General features: G+C 43.9%; 1 protein-coding gene across 2 annotated transcripts in view; it reads left to right on the forward strand.

Moving 5' to 3' along the window:
• Positions 1 to 22,581, forward strand: part of GALNT18 (polypeptide N-acetylgalactosaminyltransferase 18) — a 389,972-nt gene that overhangs the window by 224,678 nt on the left and 142,713 nt on the right. For both annotated transcript variants that reach the window (XM_029582567.1, XM_029582566.1), the window contains exon 3: positions 9,988 to 10,154. In XM_029582567.1, the coding sequence (XP_029438427.1) occupies positions 9,988 to 10,154 (167 nt within the window). The remainder of the gene's footprint in view (positions 1 to 9,987; positions 10,155 to 22,581) is intronic.

Below are 22,581 nucleotides of genomic sequence, written 5' to 3' on the forward strand. Positions count from 1 at the left end.
TTACTTTAGTGCGGTCATTGCAGTCGGGGTCCTCAGCTGGCGGCCATGCACCAGGCTTCCTTTCAGAACCCTTCAGTCATGGACCCTAAATCTTCTAGCCACTAGGCATCACCACTGCGAGATGACTGATTCCTTCCCGCACCAAGAGTTGTGAACACTGCTACCACAGCATCTCCAGTCCCAGCTAACCCTGGAGTGGAAGACCTGAGTCAAGAATCCACCCCAGGACCCTATGCATGGCAGTGGCCAGCTCGGAGCCACTGGGCCAGCCCTCCGAGGGACCTTTTTCAGGTACAATGGTAAGGCACCTCACACATACGAATAAAGAGAGCACATTAGTTCCCAGTGCCATCAGTCTAGAACCATTTCATAAGCACCACAGTTATTCAATTACTTATGTGACCAAGAAATATTCTGGAAAAATGGCACTTATGAGGTTCTCAAACCTAGCCAATGAAAAATTACTCCTGGGGGAATTCTGGGCTACTGCAGAGCATTGAATTTGCACAGAATTCCCCTCCTGTGCAGAATTTCCATTTTCTACACAGAATTTGGAGCAGGCCCTGGCGTGCCGCAAGCGGAGTTCATCCTGCTTGCGGACGTGCTATGTCGTGGTGAAGAGTGTGCAGGAGCAGGCCCCAGCATGCTGTGTCTCGGCAAAGCAGGAGTGGGGCCTGGCGTGCTGCATCGTGGTGAAGAAAGAGCAGACCCCAGTAATCTATATTGCGGCGAAGCAGGAGCAGGCACTGGCATGCCATGTCGTGGCAAAGGAGCAACAGCAAGCCCCGGTGAGAGTGAGTCTGTATGTAGAGGTTGTATGAGAGACAGAGGCTGTGTGTAGGGGATGTGTGTGCATGTGTGAGGGGGAGTGTGTGTGCCAGAGAGAGGGAGTATATGTGAGGTGACTGTGAAGGAGTGTGTATATGTGTGAGAGATTGTGAGCTGGTGTTCATGAAAAAAGGATTGCGTGTATGTGAGGGAGCTTGTTTGTGAGAGAGGGAACCTGTGTGAGGGGATGTGTGTGTACGCATGAGAGAGAAGGAGCCAATGTGTTGTGGTTTATGAGAAGGGAGAGAGATAGGTAGCCTGTGTGAGGGTGTATGCATGAGAGAGGGAGGGAGCCTGTGTGGGGGTGTGTGCAAGAGAGAGGGAGCCTATGTGAGTGTGTTTCTGTCAGTGAGAGAGAGAGAGAGCCTATGTGAGGGAATGTGTGTGCAAGAGAGAGAGGGAGCCTGTATGAGGGGGTGTGTGTATATGCATTAGAAAGAGGGAACCTGTGCATGTGTGTGTGAGCGAGAGGGACAGAGAGAGCCTGTGTGAGGGGCAGTACTGAGAGAGGGGTCAAACTCTGGGAGTGGAGTTAGAGTGGAAGGGGTTGAGCCTAGCTGGGAAGGGGGAGAAAGGGTGGAGGAGCTGGAGGGCCTGAGAAGGCAAAGTGAAAGGAGCCTGGCCAGGGGAGCAGGGAGAGAAGGTGGAAGGGACACTCTTGCAATGTACTTCTAGAGAAATTCTGCTCACAATATTTAAAACTATTTAAAATATTTAAAATGCATTACATTTTAAATTGATTACTTAAAAACTGTCATGTATATTGTGTTATTTTGACCAATAAAAAGTATGCAGGATTTTGCAGAATTTTCGATTTTTCTGCGCAGAATTTGTTTTGTCTGCAGAATTTTCAACGTTTGCATGCAGAAACCCCCCAGGAGTAAAAACAAAATGGAACTTTAGAATATTACAGTGAATCTTTGCTGTACTCTCCACAAGCAAGCTCATTTTTATGTAGGTGAACATAGGCAAGGAACAGAATTTCACTTGGTAATTGGTAATGCTCCATCTAAACGCGGTGCTGTTGAAAAGAACAGGAAATAATGTGTCCGTGCAGCGAGATGCTTGGGGGCTTGGGGCGGGCAAGTCTTACCAGGCCTTTCCCCAAACCCCTCCCCCCCCCCCCCCCCCCCCCCCATGGTCTTCTGCTTAATCAGAAGCCAAGGAGATGAGAGGTTGTTAATATATATTGCAATGTCCACGATTCAGAAATCTGTTTGACCTGTTTGTATGTTTGCTGAATATATCAGCATTCTCATCTAACACTCTGCTCAAGCAGACCGATGCTGTCAGCTCTCGGGGAAATAACGCGGATTCAGTTGCATGCTTATAAATAACTCTTCTAAATTAGTTACTATGAGGCCTGTATTCAAAAACGGAAAACCTGTCCAGCTAAAGTCAGCTGGATAAGTTATCCGAGGTATTCAGTGGGATAAACATCTCACTGAATACCCCAATTAAAGTAATCTAGCTAACCGCAGCCAGATAACCTTAAACCTAACCGGGTATTTTTTTTTAATATGACAGGTTAGATATAAAGTTATCCGGATAACGTTAGCCTTAACCAGCTATTTTCAAAAGAATATTAACCGGTTAAGCGCCAAGCTGCAGGATTCCAAAAAAAAAAAAAAAGGTTGCATGCCTAGCGGCATCACTGTCCCCCTCCAACCCACGCTCCAAATATACTCAGTCCTTCCTGGCCAAGCCTGCAGGCTCCTCCCAAGCCCCCTCCATCTCTAGAAAGATAACCATAAAATGCCTCTCCTCCCCCTCCACAACCCACTTGGGTCAATCCACGTTTTCAATAAGTGGTACCCTCCAGGACTACCTTCCTCCCCCTCTCCACATCCTCCCACTCCAACCCTAACCCTCCTAGCCTTCTGGTACCTTCACTCTGAAAGTTCTTCAGTTCGGATCGAGTAGCAGCCCTACTGCAACCTGCGCCCAGCGCTCCTGCCATCGCTAAAGGAGTTATCATCTTTTTTTTTTTCCCCCCTGGAACCCTTCAACTCAGCACTCAATCGGCTATATTCACATTTCCAGATAACTTTAGACCTGCTCTCAGGCAGGACTTGGGTTAGCTGAATAACTTATTTGGATAACTCCAAATATCAGAGTTAGCCAGATAAGTTATCTGGGATAATGGCTTATCTAACTTGGAATATTCAAAAGTTGACATTAGCTAACTTGTGAGTTATCCAGCTAAATGGCTTCAGATATTGACCTCAGTATGTGTGCTATTTCCTCTCAACTCTTTGGCTTCAGTGAACACCTCTACAGACCAGGACACCTATTATAGGTGGCCGATTAAAAGCATGCTTCAATGCAACAAGAGATCTCCGGATAGTAGGTCTTAGAAAGGTCATGGGTACACATTCAAGCTGGCATTAGACAGTCCAGAAAATCAATTCACAGACAAAAAAAAAACCAGATTGCACTTGCTGCTGTGATGGTTGCCATATCGTATACTAAATGACTATAGTAATTTATCATATGGGTGAACATATCTTGATATTACTGCCTTCATGACCTACATGAATATTGCACTGCAAGACACATTAAAGCTTCAGATTAAAAGAACATGTGAATTCTGAGTACGTTTTTCAGCTGGGGCCGAAAGAGGTGGTGTAAGATTTTTGCATGGGGGGTAAGCTGCATGAAAAAGCTTATACTACCCTTAACAGAATGCATGGGGGTAATCTGCATGGAGCGGCAATTACTACCATAAACAAATTGCTGGGCAGACTTAAAGAACCATTTGGTCTTTATCTGTCATGCATCTTATCTGTTGTGCACTATGGGGCAGATTTTAAAAAAGTACGTGCGCACGTACTTTTGTTCGCGCAAACAAAAGTACGCTGGATTTTAAAAGATACGCGCATAGCCGTGCGTATCTTTTAAAATCCAGGGTCGGCGCCCGCAAGCCTGCGAAATCGGAGCGGCCTCGGAGGGAACTTTTTTTTTTTGTCCCCCCCCCACACCTTTCCCTCCCTTCCCCTATCTAACCCACCCCCCAGCCCTAACTAAATCCCCCTCCCCTACCTCATTTCGTTGAGTTACGCCTGCCTCTGGCAGACGTAACTTGCGCGCGACGCCGGCTCCCTGCCCCGGCACAGGCTGCTGTGCTGGAGCACTCGGCCCCGTCCCCGGACCACCGTCACGCCTCTGGACAAGCCCTGAACGCTGTACCGCCCCCAACACGCCCCCGACATGTCCCCCAAGCAAAGTCCCGGGACTTACACGCGTCCCGGGGCTTTGCGCGCGCTGGCAGCCTATGCAAAATAGGCACGCCGGCGCAGGGCTTTTAAAATCTACTCCTATGTACTTTTCCCATAGATACAGAATGGGGAAAACTCATTAGTACGTCAGGCCCTATGTTTTATGATGTACTGTAGTATTGTAGAGGCACATGCGCATTTACAGTTACAGGTGAATTTTCAAATGTAACATATCATTATATTGCTTTACCCATTGTTTGTCATTTTTTATCATCATAAATTAGCATTTAAAATGTTGTGCATGTAATAGAATGAATAACAAAATGCTGAAGTCAAAGAAACAGATTCAGCAAAAATCATTTTACCAGCAATAAATTGTATTCTACAGTGAGGCTCTGACACAAGCTGATATTTTTTGAAGATATTTTCCCTGCCTGCATATTTTATTAAGTTCTTTCCAGGGCTTATTAGTGCCGTTTAACGTTACCTAATGTGCGCTCGTCACTACAGTGCTACCGCAGTGTTACGCCATTGCATCCCGAGCATGCAGACGCGAGGCGACAGATCGATACGGTTCATCAAACCTCGCAGGGTGCCCTCTGCCACGCTGTGCATTTCGGTTTATCCCGCCGAACCTGCTAATGCTTTTCCTTGCCCTTTAAAAAGAAACACCGCACCCCCCCCCCCCCAAAAAAAACAAACCAAAAGCAGATCTGAAAATACGCTGTACAGTTACCCACCCATCCTGTCCTTATCGTGAGAGAGACACCTGGAGAAGGCTTATGAGAGAATAAAGTTAGCCCTCCCAGTGCCCCTCTCTTCATGGCATCACCTCTATTAACCTCTTCTTGAAGGACTAATTTTATAATAGCCCCCATAAACCTGCCGGCTGTCACCGCGTGCCCAGCAAAATTAGGCGGGCACATGTGCACCTGCTATGCGGCACACGTAGTTCTGCCAAGAGAGTTTACGCCCAAGCTTTTTTTTTTTTTGTAAGTCCCAACCCTGTGAGTGTAAAAGTGCGTTCAATACATTGTGTCTGCTCGTTGTTTTGTTTGCGTCTGGGCCGCGCAGGTTTCTAAAGGGCCAGTTCTGCGAGTTAAAGCACTGCTCTGCCCTCAGAAGCCCCTGGGGGGAAAATTAGCCATCCTGTCCATTAATATTGTGGAATTTCATCTCTGTGGCGGAAATGAAGACGTGGTAAGAAATGGAGGGCTCTTTCTTTTTGTATGTTTGCCGTATAACCAGTCAACAAAGCTAGGAAATGTTTTACTGGTTTCCAGCTGATCCGGTTGGTTGTTCGCAGTTTTACCTGGTGCTTTGGAGAGGTTTTGCTGGCACTCCATCAGGGGCCCTGCTAGATTTAGCTCCTTACCATGGGTGTGGTCTGCCAGCGAATACGCGACTGTGTGATTTTATAAAATTGTTGTCTTCTGTGGTTCTCCCTTTAGCAGTACTGGGGCAGCGATAGCTGAAGCGCGGTCTCCGGGGTATGGAGATCTATAAACTCTGCCTTGGCTTATCCATAAATTAGACCTTCCTAACAGGAGAAACATGCTCATAGCTCCATAAATATTCTTGTTAAAACCCTCTATTTGTTAGAGAATAATTCAAGGTCATTTCTTTTATAACAATGCTGTCCTTTTATAATGGATTTCCTGTTCATAAGGAACTCAAACAACTTTGTTTAGCAAGCACTAATAATCCTTGCTCTGTTACTCGGAAGGGTATGTGTGGCCTAAGCCAATATGTGAATCTGTTCCCTACCCCCAGGGAAAAGATTGCTCCTTAAAATCATTTCATTGTCGTGTGCTTTGAATGGCATGCCATGACATGGCTGTGCAGTGCTCACAAATTTAAAAAAAAAAAAAAAAAAAAAAAAGACATTTAGGGCCAGATTTAAGAATCTGACAAAAGCAAGGCAAACAAAAAAAAAACGACATGCAAAAAAAAAAAGTCAGTTTGCTTTGTACAGTTTTGAAATAGCACCTCCTGTGCCCAAGGCTTTAATCTCCTGAAATTTCTAGAAGAAGAAAAATTCCACCCAAACACAATCGTGCCTGTAAGATCTTGAGCAAGAAGTGCTGTGGGGCTTTTCCCCCCTCCACAAATGTTGCCCTTTCGAGACAAGTGCCCCACCGTGGGCACATTTCTGCTTGCACGCCATTCATTTGGATGCATTTTTTTTTCCCTTTCTGAAGTTGCTGGAAAGCAATAAGGGAAAGTGATATGGAAGATGAGCAAGCAAGCTGACTTGCATCTTTTTACTTTTTTTTTTTTTTCTTCTTTGCCCTTCTTCTGTTGCACCGTTCAGTCGGTCTCTTGGACTTCATTCCACACTGAAGAAAAGTGCAACTCTCCTGGCTTTTATTCTGGATTCTATTAGTCATAATTTGTATCAGGCAAGGTCAGGTGTGTAATTAATTGCATGGCCTTGGTCTGCTAGGTCGCTCCGGTTTGTCTAATTTAGTGCACACGAGAAGCTCTAGTGTTTAAAATCGCTAAGTACTGGGGCAGTAGAAATGCATGGCACCTTAGCATATGATAACAAAGAGCAACCAGATGTCTCCCAGATCACTGGTCCCAGTTTTTTAACTCCAAACTCCAGGCAATATGAGAGCTATAGTCATGCTTCTTCTTTAGAGAAGAAATGACTGCATGTTAGACAGCTGTTTTACTCTGTATGCAAAATGTATCATGCTCCTTAGTTTTCTCTTTGCATATTTCATGTGCAGGTTGTATTTATAATTATTGCACCTATGATTGATAACCCTTATTTATTCCACATAAATGCTGTAGAAGATATTGGAATGGCAGACTGAAAAAAAAAAAAGCCAAGAAAAGAAACTATCACATGCACATGAAGTTTTTTGTTTTTTTTTTAGTTTTGCCTCTGTGGTTAACACCCCTGGCTCCAAGGGCCTTGACTGCGGCAAGAGATGGTAAAGGGTGGCGTTGCACAAGAAGCTCCAGTCAATTTTTGCTGTAATTTCATGGACTTTCCTTTACAAGGCTCCTTAATTTCTCATGGTTTAGATATGAGACCCTCCAAAAGGTTCAGCATTTTCTTTAACAATCAACAGAGAGTTAAAACTGCCCCTCTTTATAGAGTGACTTTTGTAACTGTGCGCAGACTTTGTATGCTGAATTTTCAAAGTAAACTTCTGCACAAAAAATTTGCTTTGAACGTTTGCGGGCAATTGGCCCGGCACCTACCGCAGTCCTTTGGCGGGCGTAGCTTGTGTGCCGTTTCACTTCTATACATACTTTTTTTTTTTAAATCAAGAAGTAGGTACAATAAGTTTCAACTTTACCCCCAACTCCTCCTCCCCTCTCTCCACCCTGGAATACCTCTTCCCAGTTCTCATACAACTAAGTTTGAAACCAGGCCACGCACTTCCGTTCCCAAGTATGGAGCCCCGGGCTATTTAACGGCCCTTTACCTGCGCCAGAGAGTGTGGTACATGTGATTTGGACCCAAATTGAGTTTCAAGCTTTTCGACAATGCTTTGTTTAAACCCGAGCACCTCCCGTGGCTGAGAGTCTGGTGCGGTGATGGCAAACTCCAGTCCTCGAGCGCCACAAACAGGCCAGGTTTCCAGGATATCCACACCGAATATGCATGAGATGGATTTGCATACAGTGGAGGCAGTGCATGCAGATCTATCTCATGCATATTCATTGTGGATACCCTGACAACCTGGCCTGTTTGTGGCGCTCGAGGACTGGAGTTCGCCATCCCTGGTCTGGTGTCTGGGGCTCTGGCTTCCAAGATTTCCGATTCAAATCTCCTTTTGGCCATTAAAAAAAAAAAAAAATTGTTTTATTTTTCCCCTTTTTACAAGGCTCTACCTCTATTCACCGCAAATTCTCAGGCGGCTGCAGAAAGGTGCGTTCCAGCCAACTCACAGCATTGCCTGCAATTCAACGCTCATTTTGTGAGCGTAAACTTAACTGCTGAGGCAGCTGGAAGTTTATCGCTCTCAAAATGAGCTTTCAAAAATGGGAGTAATGCTTGGCGCCCTCGCATGGAAATCCCATGCAAATGAGGGTATTAAGCATTACTCCATGATGCAGAGCGGCGCCTTGCGCAGGCTGCCATTTTCTTAGCGCTGGAAACTTAACTCCAGGGTCAGAGCACTTAAAACCGCTCCATGCAACGAGAGCTGGCTCTTTGTCTGACCGGTTGCAGGCAGTAATCAGGCAAACTGACCCCTGCCAGATAACCGGATAAGTACTGACTTCTCCTGCTTAGTGACAGCGGCTGGCAAGCTGCCTGCTAGCCGGATTGATCGGTAGTTATCCGGGCAGGTGCTGGCGGCTGCCGCTACTTCCCCGGATAAAACCCCAAAGATCTCCAGCACACGGGCTCATGAAAGGTCAGGCGCCCGGAGAAGAAGGGAAAGTAGCTGGAATCCCGGGGATACCTCCCTCCCCCTACTTTCCTGAGTTCAACTGTGCGTTTGGCCAATGCTGAACTCACTTTTTATGGTTTGGGCTGCTTTTTGCTTGTTTTTTTTTTTTAACTCCCCATGCGTTTGCATAACATATTATCTTACTGCATCTGGAATTTAAAAAAAAAAAATTGTAATCTGAGTGTTAAAAATGTGCAGCACAAACAAGCGCACGGTTTTGGTTTTTTTCAGCGCTCAGATTATTGCATCGATCTGTCTTACAGAACTAAGACCTGTTTTTTTTTTAATGAGCAGCCGAGGTTTTTTGTTTTTTTTTTTAACCCTGTGCGCATGGCATTACCAAGCTGTAAGCAGATCCTTCATAAAATGTAGAAGCACCTCAACAAGTTTGAATAAGCAGGTCCCTTGCGTCCCGCTCAGAGATGTGGGGAACCCTTTAGCAGAGTTATAATGTTCATTCCTGCCATTTGAAAGCTTGCCTGCGTTTTTCCTGTTGAAATATGCTGGGTATATTATCCTCCCAGGCTACATTTCTCACGCAGAAACAATTCCTTCTGCCCTTCCTGCACAGAGCTCCCATTTGAAACGGCACATTAGCAATATCTGTACATTTCAGGTAACCATAGAAACAGTTATTTTAGCTTTATTAGTCTATTTACTTTTGCAGACAAGTCCCTGGAGGTCATTTTTTTTTCCCAGGCCTCACAGAGAATGGAGCTGTTTTTCCTCTAAGCAGACAACTCTGAAAGCTTGGGGGAAAGGGTAATTTTACAACTCCCGCAGGGTCGGACTTTTACCGAGGATTTTCAAAGCAATCTCATGCACATAGCTATTGCGTTCGGCCAGTTAGTGTCCGGAATTTGACATATCGGGAAAAGGTTACCCAACTTTGTATTGGCAGAAATATAAGTATTGTAGATGCAGTGGCTTAAGAGTCAGAGGCGCTTAAGCATTTTTCCCCACAGACCGAGGGAAAACTGCAAATGTCACTTACCCAGTTAAACAGTGATTTACCCAGGTGAACTGACTGTCTGACTGCTGCCCTCACTTGGGCGTCCCTTAGCGTGGGGGGGGGGGGGGTGCGAGTGGAAGACTGCGCTCATGGATTGGATCTTCAAATCTATGCACTCTGTTCTCCAGCAAGAACTGGCCCGTAGAGAAAAGCAGGCACAAAGGTCCATGGGTCCTTTGTTGCCACGGGCAGTTCTGGAAGGGACGTTCCACGTGTAGTTTCCCTTTGAAAAGTAACGTGGAAGGGCCTGCGGGTATAAAGGACCTTTGAAGGTTGTCCACGCTATGGGGAAACCCTGTTAGTACATCTGGGCATTAACCTGGATTTAAAATCTGATTTTTTTGGGGGAGGGGAGGGGGTGCGGGGGCATTGATTTGGTTGCTCTGCTTGGTGGGGCGTTATGAGAATATTATCCTTATTTAAGCAGTTATTTAAGTACTCCAGCAGACTGGCACGCTTACAGAATGCAATAGACTGAGAGCAGTTTCTTCACTCTGACTCTCTTTGTTTCCAGATGCAAAAACCTCACCTATCCAGACAGCCTACCTCAGGTCAGTATTGTGTTCATATTTGTGAACGAAGCCCTGTCGGTGATTCTGCGATCCATCCATTCTGCCATTGACCGAACTCCTGCTCACCTGCTGAAAGAGATCATCCTGGTGGACGATAACAGCAATAACGGTAAGACTGTGTTGTAAATGAGCGTCTGGATACGCCAGATAAAAGATAATCTTCTTTCTAGGTGAGGAGTGATTTTATGCGCTGTATTTCATGCACATACGCTCGCCTTTACCCGTGAGGGAAATGGGAGGCAGGGGGGATGTTTCCCGGGGTCAGCAGGATGTGGACAGGGGTGGGGGCGTGAAAGCACATGCACTGATTTGGTTTTCAAATTTCCGTGCTTAACCTTTCTCTCTCTCCCTCTCCCCCCCCACACCCCCCCCCCCCACATGGACCTGACCTGCACACATAGCATGGGGCAAAATCTGCAGATACTTCTGGACCTGTGAACCTTGCAGGTTGGATTGTCAGAGGGCAGCTGGGTTGGAGTTTCCCTTTGAAAGTAAACTCCAGGCCCGCGGGGCATAAAATACGCTGACGATCTTCAGACTTCCCTCCTGAAGCCTTCATGGAGGAAGGTAGACTGTGCATCCCAGAATGAAAGTAGGACTGGCCCGGCCGTTCCCTACCGACTTAGAATTACTGCTTGTAATTAGCCTGCCTGTGCATTATTTAAATTGCACCCACTCCTGCTGCTGCTTCGTGCCAGGACTGCTCGTACTCCTGAATTCAGCTTTTCTGTCGAGCTGGACCATGAGGCAATGGTGCAACTAAGTGAAACGTGGAGGTTAAGGGCCCCTCTCCAGTATCTAAACATCTTCCTCTTTTCCTCTACAAGCAAACCCAACTGGAGGAGGAAGCATTAGGTTTTAGCCTTTCGACGCTTCTCGGGCGAGGCTGCAGATATAATTTCAGCCCCACTGAATAACGAATTGACTTAGACGGAACCAAAAAAAAAAACCCGAGGTAGCAACAGTTAACAAAAAAGTTTGTGCAGTGAAATATTGCAAATTACTTTCAAGTTAACATTCAATGTAAAGTCAAAGTAAAGGTAATTAGAAGGCAGAGGGCTTTCACAGTTATTGACAAACATGATCTCGTTAAGTCCATGAACATTATTAATCAAGGCCATTTTGATTAATACTGTTCATGGTGTTAAAGAGATCACTTTTGTCAATAACTGTGAGAGCCCTCTGCCTTCTAATTACCTTTACTTTGACTTTACATTGAGTGTAACTTAAACGTAATCTATTGCCTGTATTTATGATATTGCACAATCCCCACCCCCTTTTTTACCTATTTAAATGCGTTAAACCACGCCGTGCTTTTGCAAAAAAACAAACAAACAACAAAAAAACGCTACTCTCGTCAAAGTTGAGTAAGCATGTGCCTAGGATTGATGTGTTTTCTCTTCTCTTATGTCACAGTATACAGTATTTATAATGGTGTGAGGGGCGGCCATAGGTTAAAAGGAAGCTATAGGAGAAAATAAAAGTTTGCTGATCCACCAGCGTCTCCGCTATCATCTTGTGCTTCTCAGAGAACACTCTGGAATGCGAACACATCAACGTCTGCCAGCGTATGAACATTTTCTTTTTCACAGTTCTCTGATCCTTTCCTGCTTCTCCGCCTTCTCTGTATTTATTTTTAAAGCATGGCCAGTTAAGAATTAATAACGGTACAAGCTGCGCACCGTTATTAAGGGTAATACTGTCTGTAACCTCCCTGCAGAGGCAATACTTGAGTATCTTTCATTACGGGTTTCAAGTGATGTGTAAAACCCACTTGAGGATGATAGCCGGGGATGTTGTTAATAGCATGTGTACAGATATTTGATGCTCTCATTTAGCTTTCCATTTTTAAGGCAGCGTCTCAGGATTTTTTCATTCTTTCTTCAGTCTTCTCCCGTGTTATTTGAGAATTTTTTTGAAGGTGATGGAAACCAAATGCTGTAGGTACAGATATCTTGCACCAAATTGGAGTCATAAAGACGTTTGCTTGAAGGTGGTGAAATTGTCTGATATGAGAAAGTGAGCTTGCTTTCCCCATGTCTCATTTTCAGCCCAAGGCAAGAAGTACTTAAAGCTCATCTCTTCTGCATGTAGTGAAATTAGTACATTTCCGCTCTATGACTTACACGACTTGCTGGCAGTCGCCTCGTTAATTACAGAAGATCCGCAATTGATGAAGGTCTGAAGCCATTAGATGGCGTTGGGAATGAACGGTGTTAAACTGTATATCCAGCTACTCTCATCTATCCAAGGGAGCGTACCTAGACTTTCATTTCATGCACCTTGGGCTATGTCAATTAACTATGACTTGCAAAACCTCCATGCAGTGCTTCTCCAGAATTAGGCTGCAAGAGACCTCAATTAATCTCTTTATGAAGCCTTCCCATATTTAAACAAATGTTTGAAGTTAGAAAACTGTAAAAAGAGCAGTGGGTCTGTCATTTGAAGAGTGGGGGACAACTTTATCAGATCAGAAAGCTGTGGTCTTTTGCTTTCCTTTACTGATGGCAAATATTTTACCTTATAGGCAGAAACATTCAGGCCGATACAGTACGGTGCGTAACCCGCGGTTGGACACGCGTTTTCGACACGCTAGCTTTACCCCTTATTCAGTAAGGGGTAATAGCGGTCAAAAACACGCGTCCAACCCCCCCGAAACTAATAGCGCCCGCAACATGTTAATGGCCCTATTAGTTATTCCTGCGCGATTCACTAAGTAAAATGTGCAGCCAGGCCGCACATTTTACTTTCAGAAATTAGCGCCTATCCAAAGGTAGGCGTTAATTTCTCTCGGCACCGGGAAAGTGCACAGAAAAGCAGTAAAAACTGCTTTTCTGTGCACCCTCCGACTTAATATCATAGCGATATTAAGTCGGAGGTCCCAAAAGTAAAAAATAATTAAAAATAAAAAAATAAAAAAATTTAAAATCAGCTCGCGGGTTGAAAACCGGACGCTCAATTTTGCCGGCGTCCAGTTTCCGAACCCGTGGCTGTCAGCGGGTCCGAGAACCGACGCCGACAAAATTGAGCGTCGGCTGTCAAACCTGCTGACAGCTACCGCTCCTGTCCGAAAAGAGGCGCTAGGGACGCGCTAGTGTCCCTAGCGCCTCCTTTTACCGCGGGCCCTAATTAGCATATTTTTATTTACTGGATCGCGTGCACTGGACACTGGCCTGTGCGCTCACCTGCTCTCCTGCGTTTCTTTCTGTATCAGCTTGATTGCTGGATAGCCACCAGAATCAAGGTCCGGGGAGGGGGAGGGCAGCTTGCAAGCCCCTGCTCCTTTAAGGGTGGAAGCATCCAGACCCAGATTTAGGCATAGGTAACACAGGCAGCTGCCTCCGGCCCCACATTTTAATAGGCACCGGAGCATGGTCTGCCCCCATGCCTGTATCCAGACCTGCATCTGAGCCGTGGCACGCCGCCTCGCCAAACGTTTCCATAGTAACAGGAAGCCCACGGTGGGTAGAAGGGGGGGGGGGGGGGCGGGACACTGCAGGCTCTTGAGAGCACGGCATGAGTCTGGAAGCCCCGTGCTACATTTCCTTTCTACAATGTTGCTGCCACTGCAGGCCCTGGAGAAGTTGCCCGCAGCTCGGAGGCAGGGAAGAGGAGAGAAAACAGGGGCAATCCGGGATCCCACGCCACCTCTCCTTCATACCCCCCCCGTACTTCTGTGTTGATGACTCTGCTGCGGTGGGTGGTTGGGCATTGATGATACTTCCCCCCTCCCTCCCCCCCTTGTGGCCTATGGGTGCCAAATATATAAATCCGGCCTAAGAGCGAGCTCTGTAAATGAGAAATGAATGCATGAAAGCACTAGGCCAGATGAGAGAGCTCCAGCGGGTGACAGGACAGCCGGCCGTTTAGTGACACATGGACTTTCAGAGGCTCAGCGGCTGCTCTGGTTTCTGGGCGGCCACCCCCAATCTGCCGTTTCGTGGAAAAAAATGGAAGAACTTTGTGCCACGTGCCCCCCCCCCCCCTGCCCCTCCACGACCTTCACTTTGTTATTTAGAAAATAAAGGAGCATTTTTAAAAAAGGCTTTCTTCCTCGGATTTCCAGCGGCACTGCCAAGAATACGAGCCTTGTGACCCTCCCCGCGCCTTAGGCAGGAAAAGGAAACCGAGGCACTGAGAGAGAGGGAGAGAGAGAGAGGGGGGGGGGGGGGAGCGCTTATTATCCTGTGCCCAGTCTATAAAAGAAATGCCCTTTCTCTTGATGTGTGAAAGCAAAGCCCAAATGCGGCGAATGGATCCAGGGTTCTGTGCTTCTGTGAAGCCCCACACGGGGTTTCGCGCCGTCTCTCCTTGCTCTCGCTTGACCAAGGACGCAAAGGTCAGCGAAGTACAGGTCTCGGAATTGTCCAGCAAACCCGTCTGCTAGGGACTTGTGTGTCCAAGTGCCATGAAAAATTGCTCTTCTTTCCATTTCCTCTGTTACTGATCGCTTAAGTTTCCAAACAAAACAAAAAAAAATCTATACAGAGCAGGTTTTCTTTTATAGGACATAAAAATATAGAAAATACTTTAAACAAAGCAATTAGTACTGGAGTGCAAGCCGTCTCGTTCAAGGCGAATTTAAAAGAAACTCTATAGACAATGGAGCTTCCAGCTTGTATATTAGTGTAGAAAAGTATGAAGTATCCCTTGACAAGGGCCAAAATTCTAGATCTCTCTCTCTCTCTAATAGGGAATGATCAGAACTGAGAATATTTCTGTTTAAATTAAATTCTGCAGTGAATAATGCTACCTAATGAAAAAATACGATAAAATCTAATCTTTTTAAACAATTATATTAAAAGAAAGCTGAGCATAACCTTCCCATCTGTCTAGAATTTCTGGAGGGATTTAACCATGTTTGTATAGGAAAAGGCCAACCCATATGAAGGTTTAATAAAGAAATTCTAAGCACTGTCCCTGATAAAACTCACATTTGCCTGCTTTGAGGAGTAAGGACCCTTCGCACAAAGCATTTCCCATTGGCAGAAAATGGGGACGTAGGCCCCTAAGTCTACATTAAGTCCTAAAATGTAAGGACTGAAACTTTCAGTTTCATAGAATCATGGGCAAAGCATTGAAAGGGGAAAGGTCAAATCATCAAAGCAGCAGAGCTCAATAAACAGAAGAATCGGTGTGAATTTAACTTGTCCAAATGAGTTAATTGCACAAATAATTAATTTTATTTCTTCAAAAGGGCATCAGACAGCTTGTCAGTGTAAAGAATCCAGGTTGATGGTCCCCTGATACGGACCGCGTTTCGAATATTCTGCATCAGGAGGGACCTGGAATCAAAGGTCATATTCGTTCATGGGCATTTCCCATGCCTCTCGATGCAGTATATTTGAAACACGGTCAGTGTCAGAGGACCATCAACCTGGATTCTTTACCTTGACAAGCTGTCTGCTCACAATCCAGTGAGAGCACTGAGAGAAGAGTATTACCTTCCTGGTGGCTGAAAAGAATTAGTAAGTACTGCATGGGGAAATTTTTAAAACTTTTGGGGAGAAGTAAACTATTGGGATATATTATTTAGTGTGTTTGTGTGTCTGATTCGAATAGCTAGTCAGAAGGCAGGCAGAAAACAGAAGTTTGTGTATTGTGCAGCGCTGACCATGCTGTCGATTTCGGCAGGGCCACGCTGTTTTTTCTTGGCAGCACGGACCTCTTTCTTCTGCCGCTGGTGGGATCAGGTCCACCAGCGGCACCACGGGTCTCCTCTTCTGCCACCGGTGGGATCGGGTCCACCAGCAGCAGCATAGACCTCTCCCTGCTCCTGATGCCACCCCACTGGGTGCGCCGCCCTGTGCGGTTGCACGGTTTGCACACATGGTGGCGCCGGGCCTGACTGCACCTTAACCAGGGTGGAACGAGGCTGCTGGCATTAACCTTTAAAAAGGAGATGGAGCAGATTTTAAACTAAATCAAAGGGGAAAGCTGACAGTCGCTTAGCAGTGCATGCTTCGGAGGGAGATATCTTTGAAGGATACTAATGAAGCATTAGAGTTACGGCATCCCAACAGAGAGGTTTCAATAATAAGAAAAGTAGTCCAAGTGCCTATAATTAAAAACTCACCTGAGCTAAAAGATTCCAATTTATCCCTGTCTACTGAAAAGCAGAATGTTAATGCAAACAAAAAAACACACTTTGAAATGTTTGTATGCTAATGCCAGAATTCTAAGCAGTAAGATGGGAGAATTAGAGTGTATAGCAGTGAATGATGACATAGACTTAATTGGTATCTCAGAGACATGGTGGAAAGAGGATAACCAATGGGATATACTATACCAGGATACAAATTATATCGCAATGATAGAGAGGATCATCTTGCTGGCAGGATGGTGCTTTGTCCGGAATGGCATAAAGTCCAACATCCTGCATGAGACTAAATGCACAATTGAATCTTTATGGGTAGAAAATCCTTGTGTGTTGGGGAAGAGTATAATGATAGAATATTCCTATCATCCACCTGCCCAAGATGGTGAGACGGACAGTGAAATGCTAAGAGAAATTAGGGAAACTAACCAAATTGGTAGTGCAGTAATAACGGGAGATTTCAGATATCCCAGTATTGACTGGGTAAGTGAAACATCAGAACATGCTAGAGAGATAAAGTTCCTGGATGGAATAAATACCAGTTTTATGGAACAATTGGTTCAGGGAGAGGGAGCAATTTTAGATCTAGTTGTCAGTGGATCGCAGGAATTGGTGAGAGAGGTAATGGTGGTGATCATATGATCAAATTTGAATTACTGTCTCCCTTCCAGTCATTAAGTAAATCCATGGCTCTAGCACTACATTTTCAAAAGGGAGACTTTGCTAAAATGTGAAAAATAGTTAAAATGCAGCTACAAAGGTAAAAAGTGTGCAACAGGTGTGGGCATTGTTTAAAAAAAAACCCCCCACAAAAAACCATCCTAGAAGCACAGTCCAGATGTATTCCATGCATTAAGAAAGGTGGAAGGAAGTACAATAGATTGTCAGCATGGCTAAAAAGTGAGGTGAAAGAGGCTATTTTAGCCAAAAGATCTTTAGTCAAAATTGGAAGAATGAAAATAGGATAAAACATTGGCAAGTTAAATGTAAGACATTGATAAGACAGACTAAGAGAGAATTTGAAAAGAAGATGGCCATAAAGGCAAAAACTCATATTAAAAACTTTAAAAAATATATCTGAAGTAGAAAACCTGTGATGGAATCGGTTGGGCTGTTAGATGATTGAGAGGTTAAAGGGGCACTTAGGGAAGATAAGGCCATCGTGGAAAGATTAAATGATTTCTTTGCTTCGGTGTTTACTGAAGAGGATGTTGGGGAGATACCTTCCGGAGACGGTTTTCAAGGGTAATGTTTCAGATGAGCTGAACCAAATCATGGTGAACCTGTAAGATGTGGTAGGCCATATTGACAAACTGAAGAGTAGTAAATCACCTGGACCGGATGGTATAAACCCCAGGGTTCTGAAAGAATTAAAAAATGAACTTTCAGACCTATTTAAATTTGTAACCTATCTTTAAAATCATACATTGTTCCTGAAGATTGGAAGATGGCCAATGTAGCCCCAATATTTAAAAAGGATCCAGGGGTGATCCGGGAAACCACAGACTGGTGAGCTTGACTTCAGTGCTGGGAAAAATCGTGGAAACTCTTATAAAAAAATAAAATCACAAAACATTTAGATAGACATGGTTTAATGGGACATAGCCAGTATGGATTTACCCAAGGGAAGTCTTTCCTCACAAATCTCCTACATTTTTTTGAACAGGTGAATAAACATGTGGACAAAGGTGAACCGGTAGATGTGGTGTGTTTGGATTTTCAGAAGGTGACAAAGTCCCGCACGAGATGCTTCTAAAAAAAACTAAAAAGTCATGGGATAGGAGGCAATGTCCTTTTGTGTATTGCAAGCTGGTTAAAAGACAGGAAACAGAGAGTAGGATTAAATGGTCAGTTTTCATAGTGGAAAAAGGTAAACAGTGGAGTGCCTCAGGGATCTGTACTTAGACCAGTGCTTTTTAATATATTTATAAATGATCTGGAAAGGGGTACGACGAGTGAAGTGATCAAATTTGCAGATGACAAAAATTATGCAGAGTAGTTAAATCTCAAGTGGATTGTGATAAATTGCAGGAGGACCTTGCAAGACTGGAAGATTGGGCATCCAAATGGCAGATGAAATTTAACGTGGTTAAGTGCAAAGTGATGCATATAAGGAAAAATAACCCTTGCTGTAGTTACACAATGTAAGATTCGGTCTTAGGATTTACCACTCAGGAAAGAGATCTAGGCATCATAATGGATAATACATTGAAATCATCGTCTCAGTGTGCTGTGGCAATCAGAAAAGCAAACAGAATGTTAGGAATTATTAGGAAGGGAATGGCGAATAAAACGATGGATGTCATAATGCCTCTGTATCACTCCATGGTGAGACCGGGGCTGTACCGTATATTTTCTAATTTGATGTACTTTGTTCCACGTAGCACCACAGCAGTTGCTGTTGCAAATCATTCTAGGAAGTGTTTTTTTTGTTTTTTGTTTTGTTTTTTTTTAGCCTGAAAACTTTTCAAACAGAATTTGAAAAACAAGGACTGACTCAAACGTTCAGCTTTAATAAAGCTACTACCAGGATGGGGGGTTTATCTTGTCGCATATCAGATGTGAGCCCACTGGGGACAGGGAAATACCCACAGTTACCTGAATGTAATCCGCTTTGAAGTGTCTGAAAAGGAGAATATAAATCCAAATAAATAAATCCCTTTCTGCCCAATATTCGTAAGGCTGTTGATGGGGAACTGTACCCAGTTTTGGTCTCCACATGTGAAGAAGACTGTGGAGAACTTAGAGAGCGAGAACGGAGGAGCGTAACAAAATGGAGGCCTGGGTAATGTGATCTGTGGTGGGAGACTGAAAGAGTTGGGTTTATTTAACCTGAAAGAGATGGGAAGGCATACAGAGAGATACGGTGAGAACTGGTGGTCAGCCCTCCACTTTTTGTGCAAGAATTTCTCAGGCTCAGATTGCAGCAGTGGAGATTTTGGTTCAAATATTGGGAAGAACTTCCTAACTGAGAGTAGTAAAGCATTGGAAAAAGTCCTCTAGGGAGGTCATGAATGTCTGTCCCTGGAGTTTGTTTTTTTAAAGAGCTGGTAAGATAAACAATCGTCTACGATGGATAGGTACAGTGGATGCTGTCAGGAAGTAAGGGGATGGGACTGAAGATTCCTCCTAGGCCTACTTTTCCTTGCTGCTACAATAGCACATGTGGCAATGTCAGTATTGTTTCATCTCCATGGTCTGCATTGAGTGCTTCCTTCCTTGACATAGCTCTGGTATGAGATCCTCATCGCATCCCTGGCACGAAATACTTGACTCGGTTGTCCAGACAGTGTGGGAGAGGCTGCATCTTTACTGTGACCGCAGTAGGCGGGTTGCTTTTGTTGCAATCTCCAGGGTCTGTCTGTGCAGCTTGAAAGTCCCTTTAAAGACGCCTTCCATAAATTCATGGGCTTGACGTTTCACATATTTCATAAACATAAAGCCAGCAGCTTGTTATGGGAGATCGCATTCCTCCTTCCTGAACATGCTTGCCAGTTAGCAGAAATGCATGATTCCTTACTCCACCAAGACTTTATTCTTAATGGATCTTACAATTAGTTCATATTGCTAAAAAAAAAAAAAAATCGACTTCAAAGCCATTACCATGGCAACATTCTGCTCGCAGAAGGGAATGATTATACCTTTGCCGTGGGTTAAGGCAGAAGTAGAAACTAGGAATAGGGGGAGAACTCATTCAAAATCCGCTATTTTTCATGGCAGCAAAGAGAATGCAGAATTTCACTGGCTAATAAGACAGCATGCGCTTTTCAACACTGCTGATTCCGAAGGAGCAAACTGGCTTCATGTGGTTTGGCAAAAGATAAGACCAGTCCTATGTTTTGGGTTTTGTTTTTTTTTTTTCAACTTCTGTTTCAAAATTTTTCACATATAAGAAGCTGTGAGTGTTTTGTAATGACAACTGAGAATCCGGGGTTGATTCATCCTTTTATTTATTTATTTATTTAAAATTTCTTATATTCTGCAAATGCAAACAGTCCAGTGCGGATTACAAACATATTATATACATAATAAGCACATAATAAAAATCACATCACCACAATAAACTAAAACATTGATAGTTATGTTTGTATCTCTTCTTTTCTTTCTATACTTTTAATTAAAATAACAGTTAATTATTTTAATGTTCTTCTTTTGTTATAATTTTTAAAATATTTTATTTATATTGATCATGAAGTAGATTGTATTTTTATTCTAACTTTGTTGTATTATTTTTATCTTATTTGAATTTTTATGTTACTACCATTGTAAACCGCTTTGGTCAATCTTGTATTGGTAAAACGGTATATAAATATTTTAAATAAATAAATTAAATAAATAAAACATTAAAAAGCAACATACAGCACTGTTTCAAAACAGATGGAACTAGATTAAATCCATAGAGGTTAATCTGAATATGCCTATGTAAATAAATAAACCTATAACTTTTCACAAAACATTTTATAATCTGCTTCTGAATGTAACTGCAGTGGCACAGGGACCTACAATGGAAAATGCTTTAGATCTGGTACGATGCAGTCTAAAATCCTGACTAGAAAGGGACATTCAAAAAATGTGAATCAGAGTGCAAGGCACGATGTGGGACATATAACGAAATCTTAGAAGATAAACAACGGTACTCATCAAACTGCCTTATGCACCAGTGAAAGCAACTTATTCTGAGATCGCTGTAAAATAGGCAACCAATGGAGAATTTTCATATGAGGCTTAACACTTTCCCCCCACGTTAGACCAAATATCATTCTTATAGCCAGATTTTTAACCAATTGTAGCAGTTGTATCAAATATTGAGGAAGGCCTATGAATAAAACATTGCAATAGTCTACTGTACTCAGGACCAACGCTTGCACCACTAAATAGAAATCCATAGGCGACCAATAATTTCGTAATGGCCTTACCAAATGTAACTTTAAAAACATTTGTTTGGATACGTTTTTAATCTGTGTTGGGAAGGATAATTTGCTGGCTATCCACACTCTCAAATTTTGCATTTCACCAATCAATCCCAAATTATGCCCTCCTTCCAACCCAAACAAAACATCAGGACATATCCTATGTCCCAGCCAAAGAAGTGTAGTTTTGTTTTAATTTAAAACCAGACAATTACTAGTAAACAGATTTTTAACTGTCTCATAACATTGTTTAAAAGCAGCCTCTGGGGAAAATCCCAGGTTATTGGGTAGGAATAAAAAAAATTGCAAATCATCCGCTTATCATTTGTACACCACCTCCAATTAATTTAATAGTGAACAGAAAGGCTGTAAAAATAGATTAAATAAAGAAGCTGATAGATCCATATCTTACGACCCGCAGCAGGGTTCTTACTCTCTGTCCACGTTTATAGTTTGCTTTTCACAGAAAATTACTCAAAGCAGCTTACAGAAGTATAGTAGAGTTCGTAATAATACAATCATACAGGTGAATTTTCAAAGGAGTTGTGCATTTAAATGTAACTATTGCAGCAATTTTCAAAAGTCATTTACTAGTGTTAAGTGCACTTAACATGGGTAAAACCTATTGACAATTTAATGGCATATATTGTTGCAATTTTCAAAAGCCCACTTGCACGGGTAAAGTACATTTATACATGTAAAGCCCAGTTTTTGTTACACTCACCGGCCATGGAGCCCCACGACCAGCCCCACTCTGAGCTGCCAGCCGACGCCACATCTGCCTTCTTGCGGCAGGAACGTCACCAACACACCGCTTCAGGCTCCAATCCCCTAGGCATGCGCAAGTGTGCCTCTGTTCCAGATTTAAAGGGCCTGCGGTGGGAAAAGCTCCCTAGGCCTTATCGGTGACATCATCTTCTAGGGTCTATATAAGCGTAGTCCCTGACTTCATTTAATGCCTTGGCTATAGGTCTCCTCGCTCCAGCGAAGTGCATTGCCTCTGAGTTCCTGGGTTCCTTCCCTCTTCGTTTTGCCTGGCAATCTTTGGCTTTGACTTCGGACCGGACTGGATTACGAGATACGCCATCTGCCTTAACCTCTGCCTGAGCTTTGCCTGCGAGTCCACTGCCATTTCGATCCTTCTGTGGATCACTTCAGGCTCCTTTCCTAACTCCAGGCTTGGCCTGTGCTGCTACTTCTCGCTCCTCTTCTGGACTTCCTTCTTCGCAGAAGTGTTATGGTTATTGATGTTTGGGTGGATCCTTGGACACTGTGGCAGCTGACCACACCCATGGGGGGCAGTCCCATGAGGGACCATGGTGTCAGGCTAGACTCTGGACACACAAACACAGATTTGAATCTTTATTTAAACAGTTTTGGAAACCACCAGAGGTGGCAGTAGTGAGTAGTAGATGTTGAGCCTGGCTGGGCAAGTATCCTACAGGACGCTGGAACAGCGAATTCTCTGCTTGGCTGTGCTGTAGTGGAAAGAGACTGAGAGTTATGAGTACACAATGAGAAACATACAG

Source organism: Rhinatrema bivittatum, chromosome 17, assembly GCF_901001135.1.
Source record: "Rhinatrema bivittatum chromosome 17, aRhiBiv1.1, whole genome shotgun sequence".
Lineage (NCBI taxonomy): Eukaryota > Metazoa > Chordata > Amphibia > Gymnophiona > Rhinatrematidae > Rhinatrema > Rhinatrema bivittatum.